General features: G+C 40.0%; 1 protein-coding gene across 1 annotated transcript in view; it reads right to left on the reverse strand.

The window, feature by feature from the left end:
- MDGA2 (MAM domain containing glycosylphosphatidylinositol anchor 2) overlaps positions 1-19,381 on the reverse strand; it is a 491,572-nt gene that overhangs the window by 37,090 nt on the left and 435,101 nt on the right. The window contains exon 11 of the mRNA XM_088149614.1: positions 6,251-6,428. Within this exon, the coding sequence (XP_088005740.1) occupies positions 6,251-6,428 (178 nt within the window). The remainder of the gene's footprint in view (positions 1-6,250; positions 6,429-19,381) is intronic.

Genomic DNA, 19,381 nt, shown 5'->3' on the forward strand with positions numbered 1-19,381 from the left:
GCCAAAAATACACTGGCTTGCAAGATAGTCTCTAGATTAGATATCTTAGCTTCCATAGAATAGCATAAGCACTCTTGGGGTAAGAGTACTTCATTTGTACTTGTGGTATATTGGCCAAAATGTGCCGCAACTGATGAATATTATCCTTACATGTTGCATATGGCACAGGTGTGACTAAGTCTTGTGATCTAGTCAATATCTTCTTTATCTTACTAAAAATGCTTTGTGAAAGCCTTGATTGACTAAAGCCATAGTGTACAGTGAAGATTATTATCAATGAAACTAAGAGGAAGGGGAAGGATATAATAGATCTGAACTAAGTTGCTCTGATCTTATGGAATGGAATTGACTAATACATGTAGGAAAGTAAAGTTATAGGCTTAATTATGAAGAAAGGGGTTAAAATATATGCCAGACAGTATGGTGTATTTAGGTTGTTGTGGATGGGTAGGAAGGTAGGAATCCTTAAGTTGGTGATAGTTGTATGTTGTGCTCCAGTGAATTATGAGGATGGAAGAACCAGAGATGAAATTTGGGAAAAACTGTGCAAAATTCTGAATGAACATTATCCATGGAAATAAAATATTATGTTAATTACATGAATTGATGAGTTAAAATTAGAGAAAAGAATACAGAAAAAGTGACTGGGCCATTCAGAGAATCAAGAATAAATAAAAATTGCATCTGTTGGTAAGTATCTGCTTAAAAAAAATATGTTTCAAATATGTGGCTTACGTGTATGTCATGCTTACAAACAGGTGGCAAGGAAAGGAATATAAATCTAAAAAGCATGATTGCTTTGATTGTTTATGATGAAAGACTGAGAGAATTAGGAAAGGATTCAGGGGTGATAAAGATGGGACATTCTGAATATGGGACACGCCACTGTTTGGTAGTGTTAGGAGTGGATTTTATCAAAAAAATGGACATGGAAGAAAAATGTGAATGAAGCTACAATGCAAGTTAAATGGCTGCAGGAAGACAAAGTAAGTAATCTATGACTTTTTCAAAAATATCTAAAAATAGATTAATCTGCCAATAGAATGAATGAAAAGTGAATGTAAGAAAAGAGGATGTGAAATCTGCTTGGACTGGAGTGAAAAGAACTAGAGTGTCCGAAGAGAGTATGGAATTATGCTAATGTGGGAAGTACAGAGGTATATTTAGGGGAATGATGAAGTGAAAGAGGCTATGGATAAGAAAAAATGCTTGCTGCACCATATGAGGATGAGAGATAGATATTATTATCCTGAGCCCATTGTTGTTCACCCTGATGACCCAAGACTGTTGTTCCGGGTTCACCACCAATTCCATTGTGAAATATTTATTTATTTATTTTATTTATTTATTAAACTTGTCCCTGCCCATCTCCCCCCAATGGGGGACTCTGGGAGCCTTATAACATATTAAAACAATAAATAAATATACAGTTAAAATTTATAAGAAGACACATTTACAAAGAAGAAAAGGAAAAGGAAAAATCCAGGAGGCTGATGGAAGCAACATCAGGCCTCTAGGGGGCTAGCCAACCCCATATCTGATGACCTCCCTCCCCACCCCAGGCGAGGTGGCAGAGCCAGGTCTTAAAGTCCCTCCGAAAGGCCGGGAGTGAGGGGGCCTGTCTCACCTCCGGGGGCAAGATGTTCCAAAGGGCAGGGGCTACAGCAGAGAAGGCCTGTCTTCTGGACCCTGCTAGTCGGAGTTCTTTTGCCGAAGCATATGCAGGTGATACAACGGTGGTGGGTCTTATTGGGGATGACAATGTGTGGGCTTATAAGGAGGAGGTGAAGGGCTTAGTGGAGTGGTGTAAGAAAAACAGCTTGGTCTTAAATGTGGAAAAAACAAAGGAGATTATTATAGATTTCTGGAAGAATCAGTGAAGTCACACTCCACTTTTTATTAATAACATAGCTGTGGAGTCAGTCAGTAGCATTAGATTCCTAGGGGTGCAGTTAATGAATAGTCTGACCTGGTCCCTTAACACTGCATTTTTGGTAAAACGAGCACAGCAATGTTTACATTTTTTGTGCCGGATGAGGAAAGTACATCTCCCATCCTCCATTCTCCTTACTTTCTATAGAGGCACTATAGAGAGTGTACTTACCACCTATATTTCCATCTGGTTTGGAGGCTGTAGTGCCTCAGACACAAAGTTGGTGCAAAAGGTAGTAAGGGCAGCAGAGAAGATAATTGGGATCCCTCTGCCTCTCATCCAAGATCTAGCATATGCATGCTGTTTGTCTAGAGCTCAAAAGATCGTCAGTGATGCTTCCCATCCTCAATCATGGTCTGTTTTCTTTGTTACCTCCTGGGAAGAAGTTCCACTGTATCTGATGTAGAACAGCCAGATTGGGAAATAGCTTTGTCCCCCAGGCTATCAGATTCTTGAATGAATGTATATAGAATTACTTTATTGTAATTATGGTGTCTTGATGGTACTTCTGGTGTCTGATTGTAATTGTGAGTCAACTGCAATGGAATTTCATTTTGGTGTGGGTCTTCCGGGCTGTGTGGCCGTGTTCTTGAAGTTTTGTTTCCTAATGTTTCGCCAGCACCTGTGACCGGCATCTTCAGAGTGCAGGAGCACAGACAGGAGCAGTTCTCTCTGTGCCCAGGGTGATGTGACCCTTTTTTGTGGGTATTTATAGAGATCTGAGGGAGGGGGAAGGGGGGATTGGGGGTGTGGGGGGGGGTTGAGTTACTGAGTGGCTGCTTGTTTTGGTGTCAGCATCTGTATGTATCTTCTGCAGTGCCTTTTGTGTTCTTTTATCCTGGTATGGATGCTGCGTTTTGTGGTCCCGATGTATACTTGCCCGCAACTGCATGGTATGCGGTATACCCCTGTGGCGGTGAGGGGATCCCTTTTGTCTTTTGCTGATTTTAGCACTTCTTGTACTTTTCTGGTGGGTCTGAAGATTGTTTGGAAATTGTGTTTTTCCATCAGTTTTCCCATGCGGTCTGTGACCCCTTGGATATAGGGCAGAAATACTTTGTTGGTGGGTGGCTGTTTTTCTTCTTCAGTCGCATGTTGCTTTCTTGGTTTGATGGCTCTTTTTATTTCATTCTTGGAGTAGCCATTCGCTTGTAGGACCCAATTAAGGTGGTTAAGTTCAGAGTTTAGGAATTGGGTTTCGCAGATCCGATTGGCACGATCCATGAGGGTTTTGATAATGCCTCTTTTCTGACGTGGGTGGTGATTGGAGTTTTTGTGTAGGTACCGGTCTGTGTGGGTGCTAAAATCAGTTGCTTTACAACGCAGCATCCATACCAGGATAAAAGAACACAAAAGGCACTGCAGACTACAAATCCTATTTGAAAACACAGAGATACTGGACAACACCAACAGCCACTATACCAGGCTATACCGGGAAGCCATTGAGATTCACAAACACCAGCACAGTTTCAATAAAAAAGAGGAGAGTCTAAAAATCAACAAAACCTGGCTACCAATCCTGAAAAATACAGCCTGCAAAAGGTCAAGGAACTCAGCTCAACCACCAGGACATGTGAACAGTTCACACAATGAACTTGCTAATCACCCCCAGCAGCCCCTCGTTAACAATTCAATAGAAGAAAAAACCCTGCCTAATCCCCAGGAAGATACACACAGATTCTGACACCAAAACAAGCAGCCACTCAGTAACTCAACCCACCCCACACACCCCCAATCCCCCCTCCCCCCCCTCAGATCTCTATAAATACCCACAGAAGGGTCACATCACCCTGGGCACAGAGAGAACTGCTCCTGTCTGTGCTCCTGCACTCTGAAGATCCCGGTCACAGGTGCTGGCGAAACAGGAAACAAAACTTCAAGAACACGGCCACACAGCCTGGAAGACCCACACCAGCCATCGTATGCTGGCCGTGAAAGCCTTCGAATTTCATTTTATTATGCACTTGGTGTATCGTGGAATGACAATAAAGTTGTTATTCTATTCTATAAAGGTAGTTGCAAAGAATATAGTCAAAGGGAGAACAGCATTTTTTAAAAGCAGAGAAAATAAAGTGACTTCGATGAATGTGTATACATTCATATTCAGAGTGGGCGAAAAGGACCGAAAAAGTAGCCTCCCTTAGAATTAATGGAGTTAAAAATATAACTGATGAGATGATTTAGAACAAACTGAAGTGAGATAATGTAGGAAACAGTATGGGAATGGCAGCAATATGTAGAAGAGTAGAATTGAAACAAATTCTATAAATGTCAGGGCCCAAGGGAAAAAGTCCCAAATAGGAAGTCATAAATACTGTGAGAATGTTAAAAAATAGTACAACTGTAGGATTAGATGGCAACACTTGAGAAATGTTAAAAAGTAGTGTAGTCTGCATATGAAGTTGGCTGGGGATGGCTATTATCTAGCCAGTTCATTCTGGTTTGTGACAACTGATTGTTAAATTACAATCATATTTTTTCCCCTTTTTCTGCCTGGAAAAGCTATCTTATCAGGTGGGGTGGAAAGGAAACCCTGGAGTGTGTCAGATAGGGCTTGAGGTTGTATGCATAGGCAAATCCAGAGGCCTGACAGGATCACACTCCGGGCTTTGTAGGCATCCAGGTTCTCCAGTCAAAGTGGGGAAAAAAATGTAAGTTTGCATTTTAGCTCCAATTGTATTGAAAATATTAGGACTTCAGTGCCTAAACGAATTCCTTTTAAATAAAATTGATACACATAATTGTGTTTATAGATCAATATTCCTCCCAGATTTATTATTTATTTATTTATTTACATCAACCCATCTCTAAGCAGAAGTATGGTGAGTGATTTTTAAGATTGCAACTTATTAAGATTGCAACTGGTGCTTCTTAACTAATAAAGCCTTTAAGATTGTTCTACTTACCCATTTATATCAGCAATATTAAAAAGAGGGAAATTAAATTAAAAAGCAAATTCTAATTACTCATGCTTTCACCATTCATACTCAAGAGGGATATTAAGCCAAGTCTTCTGTTCTTGGAGTAAACCAACCAAGAACATATTTTCTAATCTTTTATTATCAAGAAATGCACCAGCTCAAAAGGAATTCATTATATTAAAGAATTTTTCATCTTACTTTCCAAAAGCACTATATTTTTCAAGGGTTTCAATTTATTTTTAGTTAAATGCATTATTTAGAGCAGATTCCTGACTTTGTGGTATCAAGGTAAACAGAAAGGCCAGCCCTATTTGAAATCTTAGTGGCTTCAAGGTACCACAAAGTTGGAGGACTTCTGTCTTATTAGGATTGTTGTGACTTGCTATGAGTTTTTTTATCTTTGTTGAAATAATATAGCTTTTTTATTCTTTCCAAACAAATATAAGACTGGAAAGGAATTATGCAACGTTGCTCAGGACTCTGCCTCTCCAGAAACTGGAACAGAATAGGACCACATTTGTGGAGAGAGAAGCTAGCAAAAGCAAGACTGAGCTTGAAAACAGGATGGGTCTGGGGGTTGTGGGAAAAACAGTTCCAGGAAAACAAAACAAAAGAAAACAAAAATGCATCCTGGGAGGGGCAGTTGGGTAGTGGCCCAGAATGCTGCTAATTGCTCCATTCTAAGCCACCCTTCCTTCTGGTCACATGACCCAGAGCAGAACAAATGCAGTCTTATCTTTTCCAGTTCACACATCCACATAAACACAGAGATGCAACATGAAGGGTGAGCTGAAGTACACACACACACACACACACAACACAGAAGCATCATGCATCCATCCTAGTTAGGCTTTCCCAGACACTCAGATACACACATAGGTACAAACACAGACATACTGCACATCCTGATAAGTTCCTGGGGAGAAAGTGTGCACACACACAAACATAGAACATGTTACTTTGTAACACCGCAGAAAATGCAGATGTTTCCAGTGACCACTGCTGGAAAAGGGAGGAGTCATGTCCTATGTGCAACGCGCCTACCCGAAAGGTTGGGGGTGCGTGTGTGAGGTGTCAGGCTGATGAAAGCTGAAATAATAGATTTATTAATGATTTAATTGTTTACGATGACTTGAATATATATGTAGGATTATAGGAGTTCAGTTCATAAGAGATGAATACTTCTAAGAATCGTTTGCTTCTTTTTTGCTTCACTTCTTTTGGGAAACTAAACGAATAGGAGGGACATTTATCAGGCTAGAGCAGAGCCCTGTAAGAATGCAAGATCGCCCTCCCTCTCCCATCAAGGCTTGGAAGGCTGGAAGTCAGACTTGGGGACTCCTGTTGCCAAGCCCTCTTTCTCTCTCAAAAGGAAACCTCTGATTTATCTCCTTACCGCTGTACTTGATTACACGAATGGTTGCATCTCCATCTCCAAAAATAGTGACTGGTGTCAGGCGAACTTCATAAGCCTCAGGCTTGATGAGTTCTGTCAAGTTGTAGGTAATTAATTCTCCTTTCTGGATCTTCCCATTCACAGTAATTTCCTGCTCCCACCAGCGCTGCTGTCCAGCCTAGAAGCAGACACAGGAAAGCAGGAGTTGGTAACTTTTGCAGGAGACCCACGCCATCATGCAAACTCATACAATGACATGCGACAATAAGCAAACATAAATATAGTTGAAATCATCTGTTCTTATAAGATTTTGATGACCTTATTTTTGAGAACGCATATAAGACCACTGAAATCTCAGGAGATTTTGCCCTTTCAGTTTAATTTTTTTTTCAATCAGGGATGTACAGATGCTATTTATGTTACTGGGGAATATGGTGCCGTAAACCTCATGGTTTATGAATAAGCTACAATTGACTGGGTTCATACTAATCCAAAAATTAACCTATATTATGCTTTATCATTTTTATTTTGTTGTGAACCAGGCCAATATCCACTGGTGTTCCACATGCACAGGAAAGGTTGAATGCCTTTCTGAAGAACCATGTTTAAATAGCTGTCTAAGAATGTTGTAAGGAGAAGGTGGCGAAAACCCTACATTCTTGAAGATGGAGTTTCACCAAGATACGGTGGGCTCTCCTTTCCTGAATGTAGCCGAGGTTAGGCAGCTCTTTGTTGGAGATGCTTAATCTGGTTCTTGCCTGCATCTTATGAGTCCTTCTATTTTTTATTCCTTCATAGGTAAGTGAATTTGTAGGATATTAAATAATTTTTTCTGGCAGGGTCATTTTGGTACGAATATATTAACACCTCAGAGAATATTTAATAAAGGTTGGTTGCAAATAACTGGTGCCGGAAATGCAATTCAGGAGTTCATTAACTCGCATGGCCTGGACTTGTCCTATTATTCACCACAAATTCAGCTGAAATCCACAGGACTGTTAACAAGGTTTTAAAACAATTTTTCTGGGTTAAGGGTGTCTATTTTCTAACAGACTGTGCGCTTGGGATCCAAAACTTATCAAGACTTCAAGAATTGTGAACTTTTGCACATGGGTGATGGCAAAAGACATTAGTCCACAACCCCAATAGGATAAATCTGCACCTGATTTGCAGCAATGGACTGTTGTAAAAATATGATCTAGGCTTTTTACAAGAAAGGGAGAAGAAAGAAAACTTGGAGTAATTTGATCAAATCTCTTCCAACTGTTTTCCAGATCTTTTTTTTTCCCCTTTACAATTCTGAAGTTATATCATAGTTAACGTTGTAATATGCATGCTTTTTGTATGATGCACCCCCTTCCAAGGCATCATTTTGTATAAGGCATACTTTGCAATATACATTTTATTTAACATGATATATTCATTTCTCTAAGAGTGGTGCCTTAGAAAAAGACATACTTCCAAAGAGTTTAATTAGGAATGTAATCTTTTTCAGGTTGTGGGTCATGCTTGGCCTTTCAGTGGTGCACCATGGTTAACTATCCAAAACTGGGGAAACCAAGACAAAGAAGTGGACTGGGTCAAAACAAAAATGTAATTTTAATGTAATCTAATGGATGCAATTAAAATTAACTAAATAAAATTACTCCCAATGTACTTAATATTTATCCCCTTCTGCCACATTCAATGATAGCACGCTAGCAACTTTTGAAAGCCTCCGATTGTGATTCTTCTCTGTGCTTATTAGCCTAAAATATCACAGAATTGGTCACACAGCGACTGCTAGGGCTGTGCAAACTATGTTCAGGACCACTTCATCAAAGCACCCCTGAGCACCTATTGCTCAGAGTGGCAAGGTGTCCGCTTTGAAGGGTTAGGGTGGTTACTCTGAAACTCTTCTCTGATCGTCTGAGCTTGTGTGTGCATGCACAGAGCATACTTCTGTTGAGACTGTTACTTTACAAAGCGTCTCTCCGCTTGTTTTGCCCTAGTAGTTACTGCTCCAGTTAAATAAGAACATGGCTATACACGTGGCAATCTCATGCTGGATGAAAAGTGAAATCAGACAGGAAAAAATAAGTGATGAGAGACAAAAGGAGTGGCAGAGACTTGAAATGCATTCAGCTCAACTGCTGTTATTACAAATGAAGGATAAGTGCCCTTAGCTATTTAAAAACATGGCCTTTTGTTCAAAGGCTGTCCCATGGAGCAAGGAGCTTCCAAAAGGCACACACAGTTCATCACAAAGGGATCATGTTTATTTATATCCCTGTGGTACCCAGGAAACCCATTAACATATAATCTGCTCATTGTCGCTAAGAACAAACCATTGAAGGCATGTATAACAAAGAGCAGAGATGCCCATTTCAGTAACAGTTGGATGAAAAATTGCATCAAGAGAAAGTGCATTTTCATAGGCAACTTTCATTTGTCCTTAGCAGGGAGTGCATGTTTCATAGGGATGAATCCTTTTCATTTTCCATTTGAATTTCAAACAAGTTTACCTAGTTCACATTTGCCAATAGGCATGCTGAAATCAGCCCTTTCAAAATTAGATGATACAACTCATGTTTTTTTAAAGAAATTGCACGGAGGATAAACACAGTTGTAGAAAAATCTGGATATTATAGCAAAATATGAATAAAAATAGCTTATAGAAGAATAAAGCTTCTTGAACAAAATATACTACTATTATGTACCAAAATGGTTGCTACAGTTGGAGAACTGTATATAAAGTGGTATATGAGTGGTTATTCAGACTTCTGGGTTGACTGACTTCATGTGAAAATGAAGCCAAAACAAGCTTTAAGCCATAAAAATGAGATTCAAAATTGGCAAAAATTAACCCATCCCTAATATTTCTCCATGATTAGTTGGATTAATTTAATAAAAAATGGTGGCATCTCATGCTGTAAAAAAAATAATGGGATATTTTCCTAAAGGCAAAGTGAATATTTTCAAAGCTCATATTCAAAGCTATGATACAAGAGTGAATGGCCTCCTGCAGAATTTTTTCCCCTCAGGCTTAGACATAAGTAGATGGTCTATGTGTTCAAGACTACAGGTAGACCCCAGTTTAAGATTGAGTTCCGTTCCCAAGGTCTGTCTTTAAGTTGAATTTGTACATAAGTTGGAACAATATTAGTGTATAATACTGTATAAATAGAATTGTGTAATTAACTTGAAGCATTGTGTATTTAACTCAGATTGTTGTGCATTTAACTTGAATTTTGCTACAACTGGTTCCATTTTTAACTATGGGTTGTCCGTAAACTGGGTGTTCTTAACCTGGGGCTACCTGTACTGCATTCTAGATTAGTGGAGAAAATTCACATAATGAATTTTATTGTCAGCCCTTTGAAACAGGCAGTTCAGGAGTGCTCTTTATTGTTGTAGGTTATTATTTATTTATTTATCATATTAATATAGCTGCCCATCTCACACAAGGTGACTCTGGGCAGCGTACAACAATTAAAAAATAAACACATAAAAACAGTTACACGTAAAAAACTGTAAAAGCACACAAAACAGGAGGGGATAAAATTAATAAGGGAGCCATCATAAAATCTCCCCGGTCCCCTGGGAGCCCCAGGCCTGATCACATAACTAGGTCTTGAGGGACTTGTGGAATATTAAGAGGAAGGGAGCTAATCTCACTTTCAGGGGGAGAAGATTCCACAAGGTGGGTGCCATGGCAACAAAGGCCTGCCTCCTGGGAACTGCCAAGTGTAATTCTCTAGCAGATGGGATCCGCAGTATGCCTTCTCTGCCAGATCTGATGGGACAGACAGATGTAATCGGGGATAGGTGGTCCCTCAGGTAACCCGGCCCCATGCCATGAAGGGCTGTAAAGGTCAAAGCCAGTACCTTGAATTGGACCTGAAAGCAAATTGGCAACAACTGCAGCTTGCAAAGCAGAGGTGTAACATGTACCACCCTAGGGGCACACATAACTGCCTGCCCCGCTGCATTTTGCACCAGTTGAAGCTTCCAGATACTCTTCAAGGGCAGCCCCATGTAGAGCACATTACAGAAATCCAAACGGGAGGTGACCAGGGCATGAGTGACAGTGATTAGGTCCCTCTGATCTAGGAATGGGCGCAACTGGCACACAACACGAAGCTGTGGAAAGGCCCTCCTAGCCATGACTGCCACCTGCTCTTCAAGCAGGAGTTGTGAGTCCAGGAGGACCCCTAGATTGCGCACAGGGTCTGTCTGGGGCAGTGCAGCCCCATTCAGTACCAAAGATGGCATAAATCTAGCACCGGAAGGCCCCAGAACCCACAGCCACTCAGTATGGCCAGGGTTCAGTTGAAGCCTGTTTTTCCCCATCCAGACCCTTACAGCCTCCAGGCACCTGGATAAGGCATTCACAGCATTGTTTAATTCGCCGGGGCAGAGATGTATAATTGGGTATCATCAGCATACTGATGATACCTCACCCCATGGAGACAGATGAGCTCACCCAGAGGCCATATGTAGTTGTTAAATAGGAGGGGGAAGAGCACCGAACCCTGTGGCACCCCACATAACAGAAGCCAAGGGTGGGATCTCTCCTCCCCAACCACCACTGACTGGAATTGGCCCTGGAGGAAGGAGGTGACCCAGCACAACACAGTGCCATCCACCCAGAATCCTCTAAGCTGATCCAGAAGGATACCATGGTCGATGGTATCGAAAGCTGCTGAGAGGTCAAGTAGGACAAGGATGGATGCACAACCCCCATCCTGCCCTCACCAGAGATCATCCCAAAGCACAAGCAATGCTGTTTCCACCCCATACCCAGCCCTGAATCCTGACTGAAAGGGATCCAGATAATCCGCTTCATCCAAGGTCCTCTGAAGCTGTTGTACAACCACCTTCTCAAACACCTTCCCCCATCACTAGAACCCACTCGCATGACAACCCGCAGGCTGCTTTCACAAGCCAGGAGGGGCATGGATCTAAAGAGCTGGTGACTGAGCTCACAGCCTCAAGCATCCTGTCCACTTCCTCAGGTCCAATAGGTTCAAACTGTTCCCAGTTAACAGGGCAAGACTCCTCTCTAAGCATGCCCACTAGACCTACAGTAAAGCCAGCATCCAACTGAGAACGAATCAAGTGATTTTATCTGACATATGCTGAGAAAATTCCTCCACATGTCCCTGCAGAAGGTTCTCCAAGCCATCCTTATCCAGGAGGGCTTGTGTCACTCAAAACAGGGCTGCGGGGCAGCTATCTGTGGACACAATAAGAGCGAAGGAGTAATGACACCGCCACCCTTATCACCACTAAGTAGGCATGAATAGCTGCTCTAACCTGTGTTCAGTTGAGTTCATCTCTCATCGAGCACCAGCGACGCTCTAGATGTCTCTTCTCTCACTTCCTCTCCCTTAGCTATTCCGCAAACCACAGAGAGTGCTGGGATCCCTGAGAGGAATGAGGTCGCATGGGCACGATCCAATCCAAAGCCTCAGCTGCCCCTTTATTCCAAGCGGCTACCAAGGATTCAGATGGACCGTGCAGCAGACCAACAGGAACAACCCCCAGCTCCCTCTGGAACCCATCCGGGTCCTTTAGTTGCCAGGGGCAGACCAATCTAATAGGTCCAGCCTCCCTGCAGTGGATAGTGGTGCTAGGGAATCCCATTGTGATCAGGGTGTGATCTGACCATGACAAAGGGGACACCAAAAGCTCCCCCAATTTCAGATCACATAGCCATTGCTCCGACAGGAACACCAGATCCAGTGTGTGACCACTGTCCCATGTTGGGCTCTGGATGATTTGGGATAGGCCCATGGCCATCATGGTGGCCATGAACTCCCAAGCCCCCTCAGACCCCATCCCTAGAGAAGGCAAGTTGAAGTCCCCCAAGACCTTAAGTCTGGGGAACTTCACAATTATAACTGAATCATGAAAGCAGGCAGTTTTTTCTATGATATCTTTACCAAACAAAATCAAGGATGGGTTGTATTGAGTTCTTTCTCAAAGAGTGATCTTTTCCTTTTATATAATTTTATTAAAGATTTTAAGAAAGAAGATAAAAACTACGGAGTGAGAAAAAGAAAAGAAGAAAAAAGAAAAAAAGAGAGCTAAAACTGCAAGAAAAAAAAGTAAAAATAGAAAAGAAAGGGAAACAAAAATATAAAGAAGTAGCTTCCAATCTTCTTTACAGCAGTTCTAAGTACAATTATAAATTTACTTCTTGCTCTATGGTTACAACATAACTCTTTTTTCCCCCATAATCTATTTAATCATCAAAACCATAAATCATAAGTTCATTTTTTCTGTTTCATGCAAAAAGTCTATAAGGGGTTTCCAGTCAGCAATAAACATAGATAACATCTTTTCTCTGATCAAAGAAATAAATTTAGCCATCTCAGCAAGTTCCATCGACTTCACTAAAGAAAGAGTGATCTTTTCTAACCTTTCTCCTCCCTTCACCATTCATCCAACCCTTCCCAATTCCCAGGGCCAGGTTTAGACTCCATCACAGGGAGAAACACAACATTGGTGGGGCACAGGGATATCCACTGGTGTGAGGCTGTAATTGTGCAACTGAAGCCCCACCCCAGGCTTTGAACATGCAGTTGAGATCCCCATCTTTCACCTTTTTGCTATACCACTTCCCCCCACCCCCCGTACATGCTTCCAAGCTCCCAACTGAAGGGGATTCATCCCAGAGGGTTAGATGGTTTGTGACATAAGCTGCCACTTATATGTTGCATTAAGAGTCAAGACCAAGCTATGTTCCAGTTGTCCCAGTCCAGGGGGTGGTAGGGAGGGTTGGGGGAAGAAATCAGATTTATCTGTTCTTCTAAATAGCAGCTGTTTCCATCTCTTTCCCAACCCTACCTCTGAAGACACCATTAAAATAATATTGAAGAATTTGATGAATGCATCTTACCTATACAATACTGAAAAGGAACAGATGTTATAATGGAAAGGAACGTTATGTAAACAGGAACGTAACTGGTTGCCAAATCCTTTTTTTCCAAAGAACTCCTGCAACTGGGTGTTTACATTCACCCATTCCCACCTCCCTCTGGCATATTTCTAATTTATCCTGTTTTAAATAAATGTATTCCATCCCTACAACATCTGCCATTGGAATAAACAACATAAGGGTAGAAGCTCTCCAGAGTCCATTCCTGTCTCTTTCACAGATTTGGCACAATTTTGAGAAGAACCAAAATACTGAGGGCTGTGGAAATGTACTGGCTTAGTTTAATATAATGGATCAAAGTCACAGCAGCTGGCAGCACCAAGTCAGCCTTGGCTGATCTACCAAAGCTTAAACAAGATCAAACCTAGTAGTTGGAGAAGAAATCACTAGGAAATATCAGAGCAATAAACTAAACCAGTGTTTCTCAACCTTGGCCACTTGAAGATGCGTGGACTTCAACTACCAGAATTCAAGTCCACACATCTTCAAGTGGCCAAGGTTGAGAAATGCTGAACTAGCCTGTGAAGTCTAAAACATATCCTGGAGAAAGGATATAGAAGACCACTTGTGTTGAAAAAAAATGATGTGGACAGGCCCACAAAGTCCTGTCTGACTTTAAGAAGACTTGGCTTTTTTTAATCCAGATGTCAGGTTTCTGGGTGGCTTGACAGCCTTCCCATCTATAGTACAAACAAGCCCATAGATGCTGTGTGAGGCTTTCAGTCCAATGTTTTCACAACAGTGGAGTCTAGAGAACGGACCTCAACCAACACATCACCTTTGCCTCTAGCCATTTCCTCCCACAATCCACACTCCTTTCTGCAATCCAACTCCTTTGCACATTCTTTCAAGTTTTTCCTGTCTGCTTCATTCCATCAGACACTTCATTCAGTCAAATGCTTCAGTCCAAATTCTTCAAGGAAAGATGAGACTGGAGTATTTATTGAACACAAATATCAGTTTGGCCCTGCCATTTCTCTACCATTCTTGTGAGTCCTCAAGGTTTGAAAACCAAATGTATCAAAGTTTGTTGAGGATCTCAACATTTATTTTGGAGCTCAATTCTAAGCACTGATCTTGACCTTTAAAGATTTAAAGGAAATCTGAGGAACCTCTTCCACAAATACAAACCTGCCTGCTTGCACACTGAGACTGACAAACTGAAAACCACACCTTTATCTTATAAACATTGGAAGTGGTCCTTAGCCACTGGGAAGTAGAGAGAGTCTTTTTGGTTAGGACAATTTAGGTGAGAGAAAGAAAAGAGAATTCAGGGAAGATATGAGCAAAGTGTTTGCTGGGCCAAACAAAGACCAGGAACTGATTCTGCTAAAATAACCTGGCTTATTTTTTCAGAACAGAAATGGCCAGTTTAACTTTGCTTGAAAAACAAAACACAGATATTTGGAAGAGACAAATTGGTAAGATTTTATTTCATTCTGTTTGTTAGTTCTCCAATTTAAACTACATTCCATCCCATTTCCATATTTGTTTGCAAGTTTTTAAGGACAAAATTGGCACAAAAGTTTATGCTCACCTTCATGCATATTTCCCTTAATATGCACATTTCTATCTGCTTTTTTCCCCTTTTTAATAATAATTGTATTAAGCATTATAATTAAAAAGTTAAGAACGAATGCAAACTAAAAAAAAGGAAAGAAAAGAGAAAAAAAATAGAAATTTCAGAAAAGAAGGAAAGGAAAAAAACAGAAAGAAAAATAAAAAAGAAAGAAAAAATAAGAATATAGTAAAGAAAAATAAAATAAATATATAAAGGAATAACTTCCCCCTTCGTAACAAGTATAAACATTTTAGTAACTTATCACCTTTTCTTAAAATATAGCAAATAATCTCTTCTTCCCATATCCCATCTCTTATCTATAAACAAATCTTTAAAGCTTTGTTACTCAGTCCTGGTGTCAGCAGAAGTCCATTAAGGGTTACCAGAGATAACAACATATCTATTTTAACCTTGATCAAATAAACCAACTTTATATTTCTTCCTTTTACTTTTAACAATCTTGATCTTTAATTCCCTCAAATACTGTCATAGAACTTGATTTCTTTTCATTTTTTCTTTGCCCTTCTCACAAAATCCTTCAAAACTTTAACAAGTTTTCCAGGTTACTCCTTTGGTTTGTTATTTTTATATCCCTTTTAATTATTAAGACATAGGCCGGTTTCATGTGTATATCCAGCATAGCATCTATTTCCATATCATTCTTGTAGCCTGTCATTTTTAAAACCACTTTTAGATCAGTCTTAGTTTGTCTGGTAAAACTTGTTCTCTTCCATTTAAATGCAGTCCATCTATAATGGCAGACATTTTTAAAATTAACTACTGGGTCCATTGTTCATAAATATTCTTCAATACATCCATTCTGTATTACTAAGTCAAAATTAAGTGTTCTTCCCTTTTAATTGTAATCTTCAGTTTCTTCTGGTTCTCTCTAGTGTCCAACCTTCAAAATCTCATCCTATTTTTTTTTTTAAGAATTCAAAACAGCAGCATTTTTCATGGGAAGAATTCTTATCATTAATTGCAAAATCTTATTTCAAATTCATCTGGACCCTTAGTCCATTTGTAACTTTCCAAAATCAACATTCTAATCACCCTTTTGCTGTTTATGCCAAAGTAAAAGAATTTTTAAAAAATCCTTAAACTTGTATTTAAAACTTCTTTCACTAAGGATTGAAGGAGACTCACCTGGTACTCTAAAATATGCCATTGTGAAGGTTCCTAATAGCTAAAAAACAGTTAAGAAGCAATTTCTAAAAGTGGTTAAGAAATTAGGCTTGGCAAACTTTATGTCCGTATAGGCTACATTATGGCTGTGAGCTTGGTTGAAATCCCTCAACTCCCAGCCGCTCGACTCACAAGCTGATGGCAAAAACTTCGGTTCCTGCAGTTTACTCATGAGAAGCCACTGTCTGGAGTACATGTGGGCAATCTCACAATATCTCCTTTTTCTGGAGAGATTTTGCCAGCCAGAATTCACCATCTGGCCATCGATCTCTGCTGTGATGCCATTCCCGCTGCTTCAGGGATGTCTAGTTCACCATGAATCCTCATGGAAAGGGTCTGCTTTTTCCTAACAGATCTGCTTCTGTGAAAGCAATAGGCTCTAATATAATGCATTTTTGTATTCCCTTTTTTCTAGCTTGTATGCTTCTGAATTTTTTTATTGGCAAACCACATTTCTAAATAATGGCATATAACTGCTGATGTCTCACTCATTTCTAATCTTTATCATGATATGGAGCTCCCCCCTTCTTTCCTTAGGGCTTTATCTCCTCCTTGTCTTTCAACTGATTCCATCATTCTCCTCTGCTAACTGCTGTGCATGTGTCACAGAGAAAGGCAGGACAGAAAACTAGCATTTGCATACTTGTAGAGTGTGTATGTTTGTATATAGAATGCTGATACATGAAATATATCTCACACTTTTACAACCTGCTCAACTCTACAGTTCTTGCACAACAGGGTGTTCTTTTAGGTACTAATTATTCAAACATTTTGACTGGATGGGTTGGAATAGCAACCACCACAAATAAGTCATAAATAGAAAGCAAAATGTTCCTGATTTCTTTCTATGATAGTTTATTTTAAAAAAAAAAAATCTCAGGAAAAAAGCCATCTGTGAGTAATGGAGCTGCAGTAAAGGGATAGTGCTGGGGAGAATGGTCTCCTTGAAACTTAAGAAGCTTTTCAACTTTCACAAATAACTTGCTGGCTATCAGAATCATTTGACATATGTTTAGTACCTGTTCTTTCAATGAACAACTATGAGACTGACATGAGCTATTTAAGAATTCCAAGGAAGAATTGGATGATTCATCTCTGATAGAATCTGGTGGTACCAATAGAGCTGGTGGAAAAACTGGCATTTATCTGAGCCCAAGACCAGTTACTTCTCCAGCACTGCTGTATTCATCCTCTTGCTTGCATGATACCTTCAGCATGTCTAAAGTAATGCAGTGATTGCTTCTTCCACATTCCATGGTGCATTCCAGTTCAAATGTTCAAGCCTTTTTATTCATTTTGTCATATATGAATGTTTGTTTAACCAGGAAGGCAAAGGAAAGGAAACAGAATAATTTATTGGTGGGACACCCATCCTCTTGTTTCCAGCATAGGAAACATTCCAGCTGTTATGAGCCAATGATTGGACACTCTTCCAGTGGTTTTGGTATTAAGAATACGTTCTTTGGTATCTTCCCCTTAATCAAGATATAATTGATGTGATTTACAATTTATTCATTAGATCATTATTTCTAGAGAAGTTTCTAGAAAAGTTCACGTGCTTTCAGGAAAAGACCATTAGAGGTTTTTGCTTGTTTGCCTGCCTACTTGTCCTTCAGATACCTACTATCTTACTTGGGCATGAGCATCTGAAATAGAAGCTTATTATTTCAACATATGCAGGACATAAAGAAAAGCAGATCTATGTATCACATGCCTGAACTGTAGTTCAGCAAGGTGGGGAAAGTATTTGCATGGATGAAAAGGCAGGGTACTGGGCCAATAAATAATAATAGAAACAAAATAATAGATGTCCCCAGTTCCTGGTAAATTGGTTGGGTATTTTCAGTCAGCTGATTGACAGTGTATTATGAAGGTTTATTTAGAGCAAGAATGAAATTGTGTTCGTTGTGCCCACACTTGCCTTGGCATGATGATACGTAACAGTAGTGTTAATTTCCAAAGGGGTTTTGTGGTAGTATTAAGTGTAAACAGTTCCATAATTACTTTAAAAATAAAATAATTTCATTGGTACTCATAAATTCCCACATTCGGGGGAACCAAACGAAATCCTGCCTTTGTAAAAATATTTCTATTGCTGCAGATTGATTCTTTCTTTCTTTCTTTCTTTCTTTCTTTCTTTCTTTCTTTCTTTCTTTCTTTCTTTCTTTCTTTCTTTCTTTCTCTTCTCACGTTCACACACACACAGCCTAATCATTACTACCTAAGAACACTGGGAAGTAAAGCATTCAAGCAGAATAAATTCCCTTCCTTCAACTGTTTCATGCTGTCTTTTGAATTTTCATTAATGGAGTGCAGAATTTGTAGGAAGGTTTAAAATTCTCCTTTCCCCAGGTTTTATATGTTTACATTTTTTTCCAATGTGTGTTTGTTGAGTTTGCCTTTTGGGCTGTTTTAAATACAAGATAGTTTGCCTGATATTTCAAGCTTCCCTGGGAGAAGGAGCCATTGACGTTTAGGTCTGATGTTGAAACAGGCCTGGTGGCAATGTGGCCAGAATTCAGAAAGCAATATCTTTTGCTTCTGAACTTGCCACGCCGAATATGTCTGCTTATGGTTCTGCCGAAATGGAAGTGGTACTAAAGAAGCAGAGGACAACACCCAGTGAAAGATAGGAATCGGGGCACATTGATATTCATAGATTGCCACTTAATAACAAACGAAATCTTTGGTATTGCATTTTATTGTATTTTTGTCGTGCTTTTAAATGTTGCCTTCCAAAGCAATTCATACTGATAGGGGTGGGCTTGCAAGGAAGGAAGGAAGGAAGGAAGGAAGGGAGGGAGGGAGGGAGGGAGGGAGGGAGGGAGGGAGAGAGAGAGAGAGAGAGAGAGAAAGAAAGAAAGAAAGAAAGAAAGAAAGAAAGAAAGAAAGAAAGAAAGAAAGAAAGAAAGTCATGTTGTCTCAACTGATAAGAGGAAAGTCCAAGGGAGTCTCTCTCAAGTTCTGAACATAGCATTACACACAGGTACTTCTTGGGAGAGGGGCACCTACCCACAAAGTGATCCTCCCCCAATAGAAGGCAATTATTTTGTGAAACTGATCATCATCAACATCCATTACCACTTTTCCCTTAATTTTTGCCTTCTCTGATTTTTCTTGTTCTTTTCCCCACAGCCCTATTTCCCTTTCCCATATGCAATGCTTCATTTTCCCTCGTAGTAATAAATGGAAGCTGCTCACTACTGGAGGCGAAAAACAAGTACCCCCCTAGTGCTTGCTTGTCTCTTCTTTCATAGTTGTTCTAAAATGCAGAACATTTGAATCTCACTTTTATGTACAGAGATGTTTCCTTTATTGCACTTTATGGATTATTAACCAAACAATCTGCAGGTTTCGTACTACATTAATTTGGCAATGATCGAGATCATGTGGAAGCCATTTTATACATTAATTTACATCACAACCAGCCACCACAAAAGCTTTGCTCTTGCTTGTTGAT

This window comes from Python bivittatus, unplaced genomic scaffold (assembly GCF_059951505.1).
Source record: "Python bivittatus isolate LINGU-HERP-01145 unplaced genomic scaffold, Pbiv_v1 ctg000580_np1212, whole genome shotgun sequence".
Lineage (NCBI taxonomy): Eukaryota > Metazoa > Chordata > Lepidosauria > Squamata > Pythonidae > Python > Python bivittatus.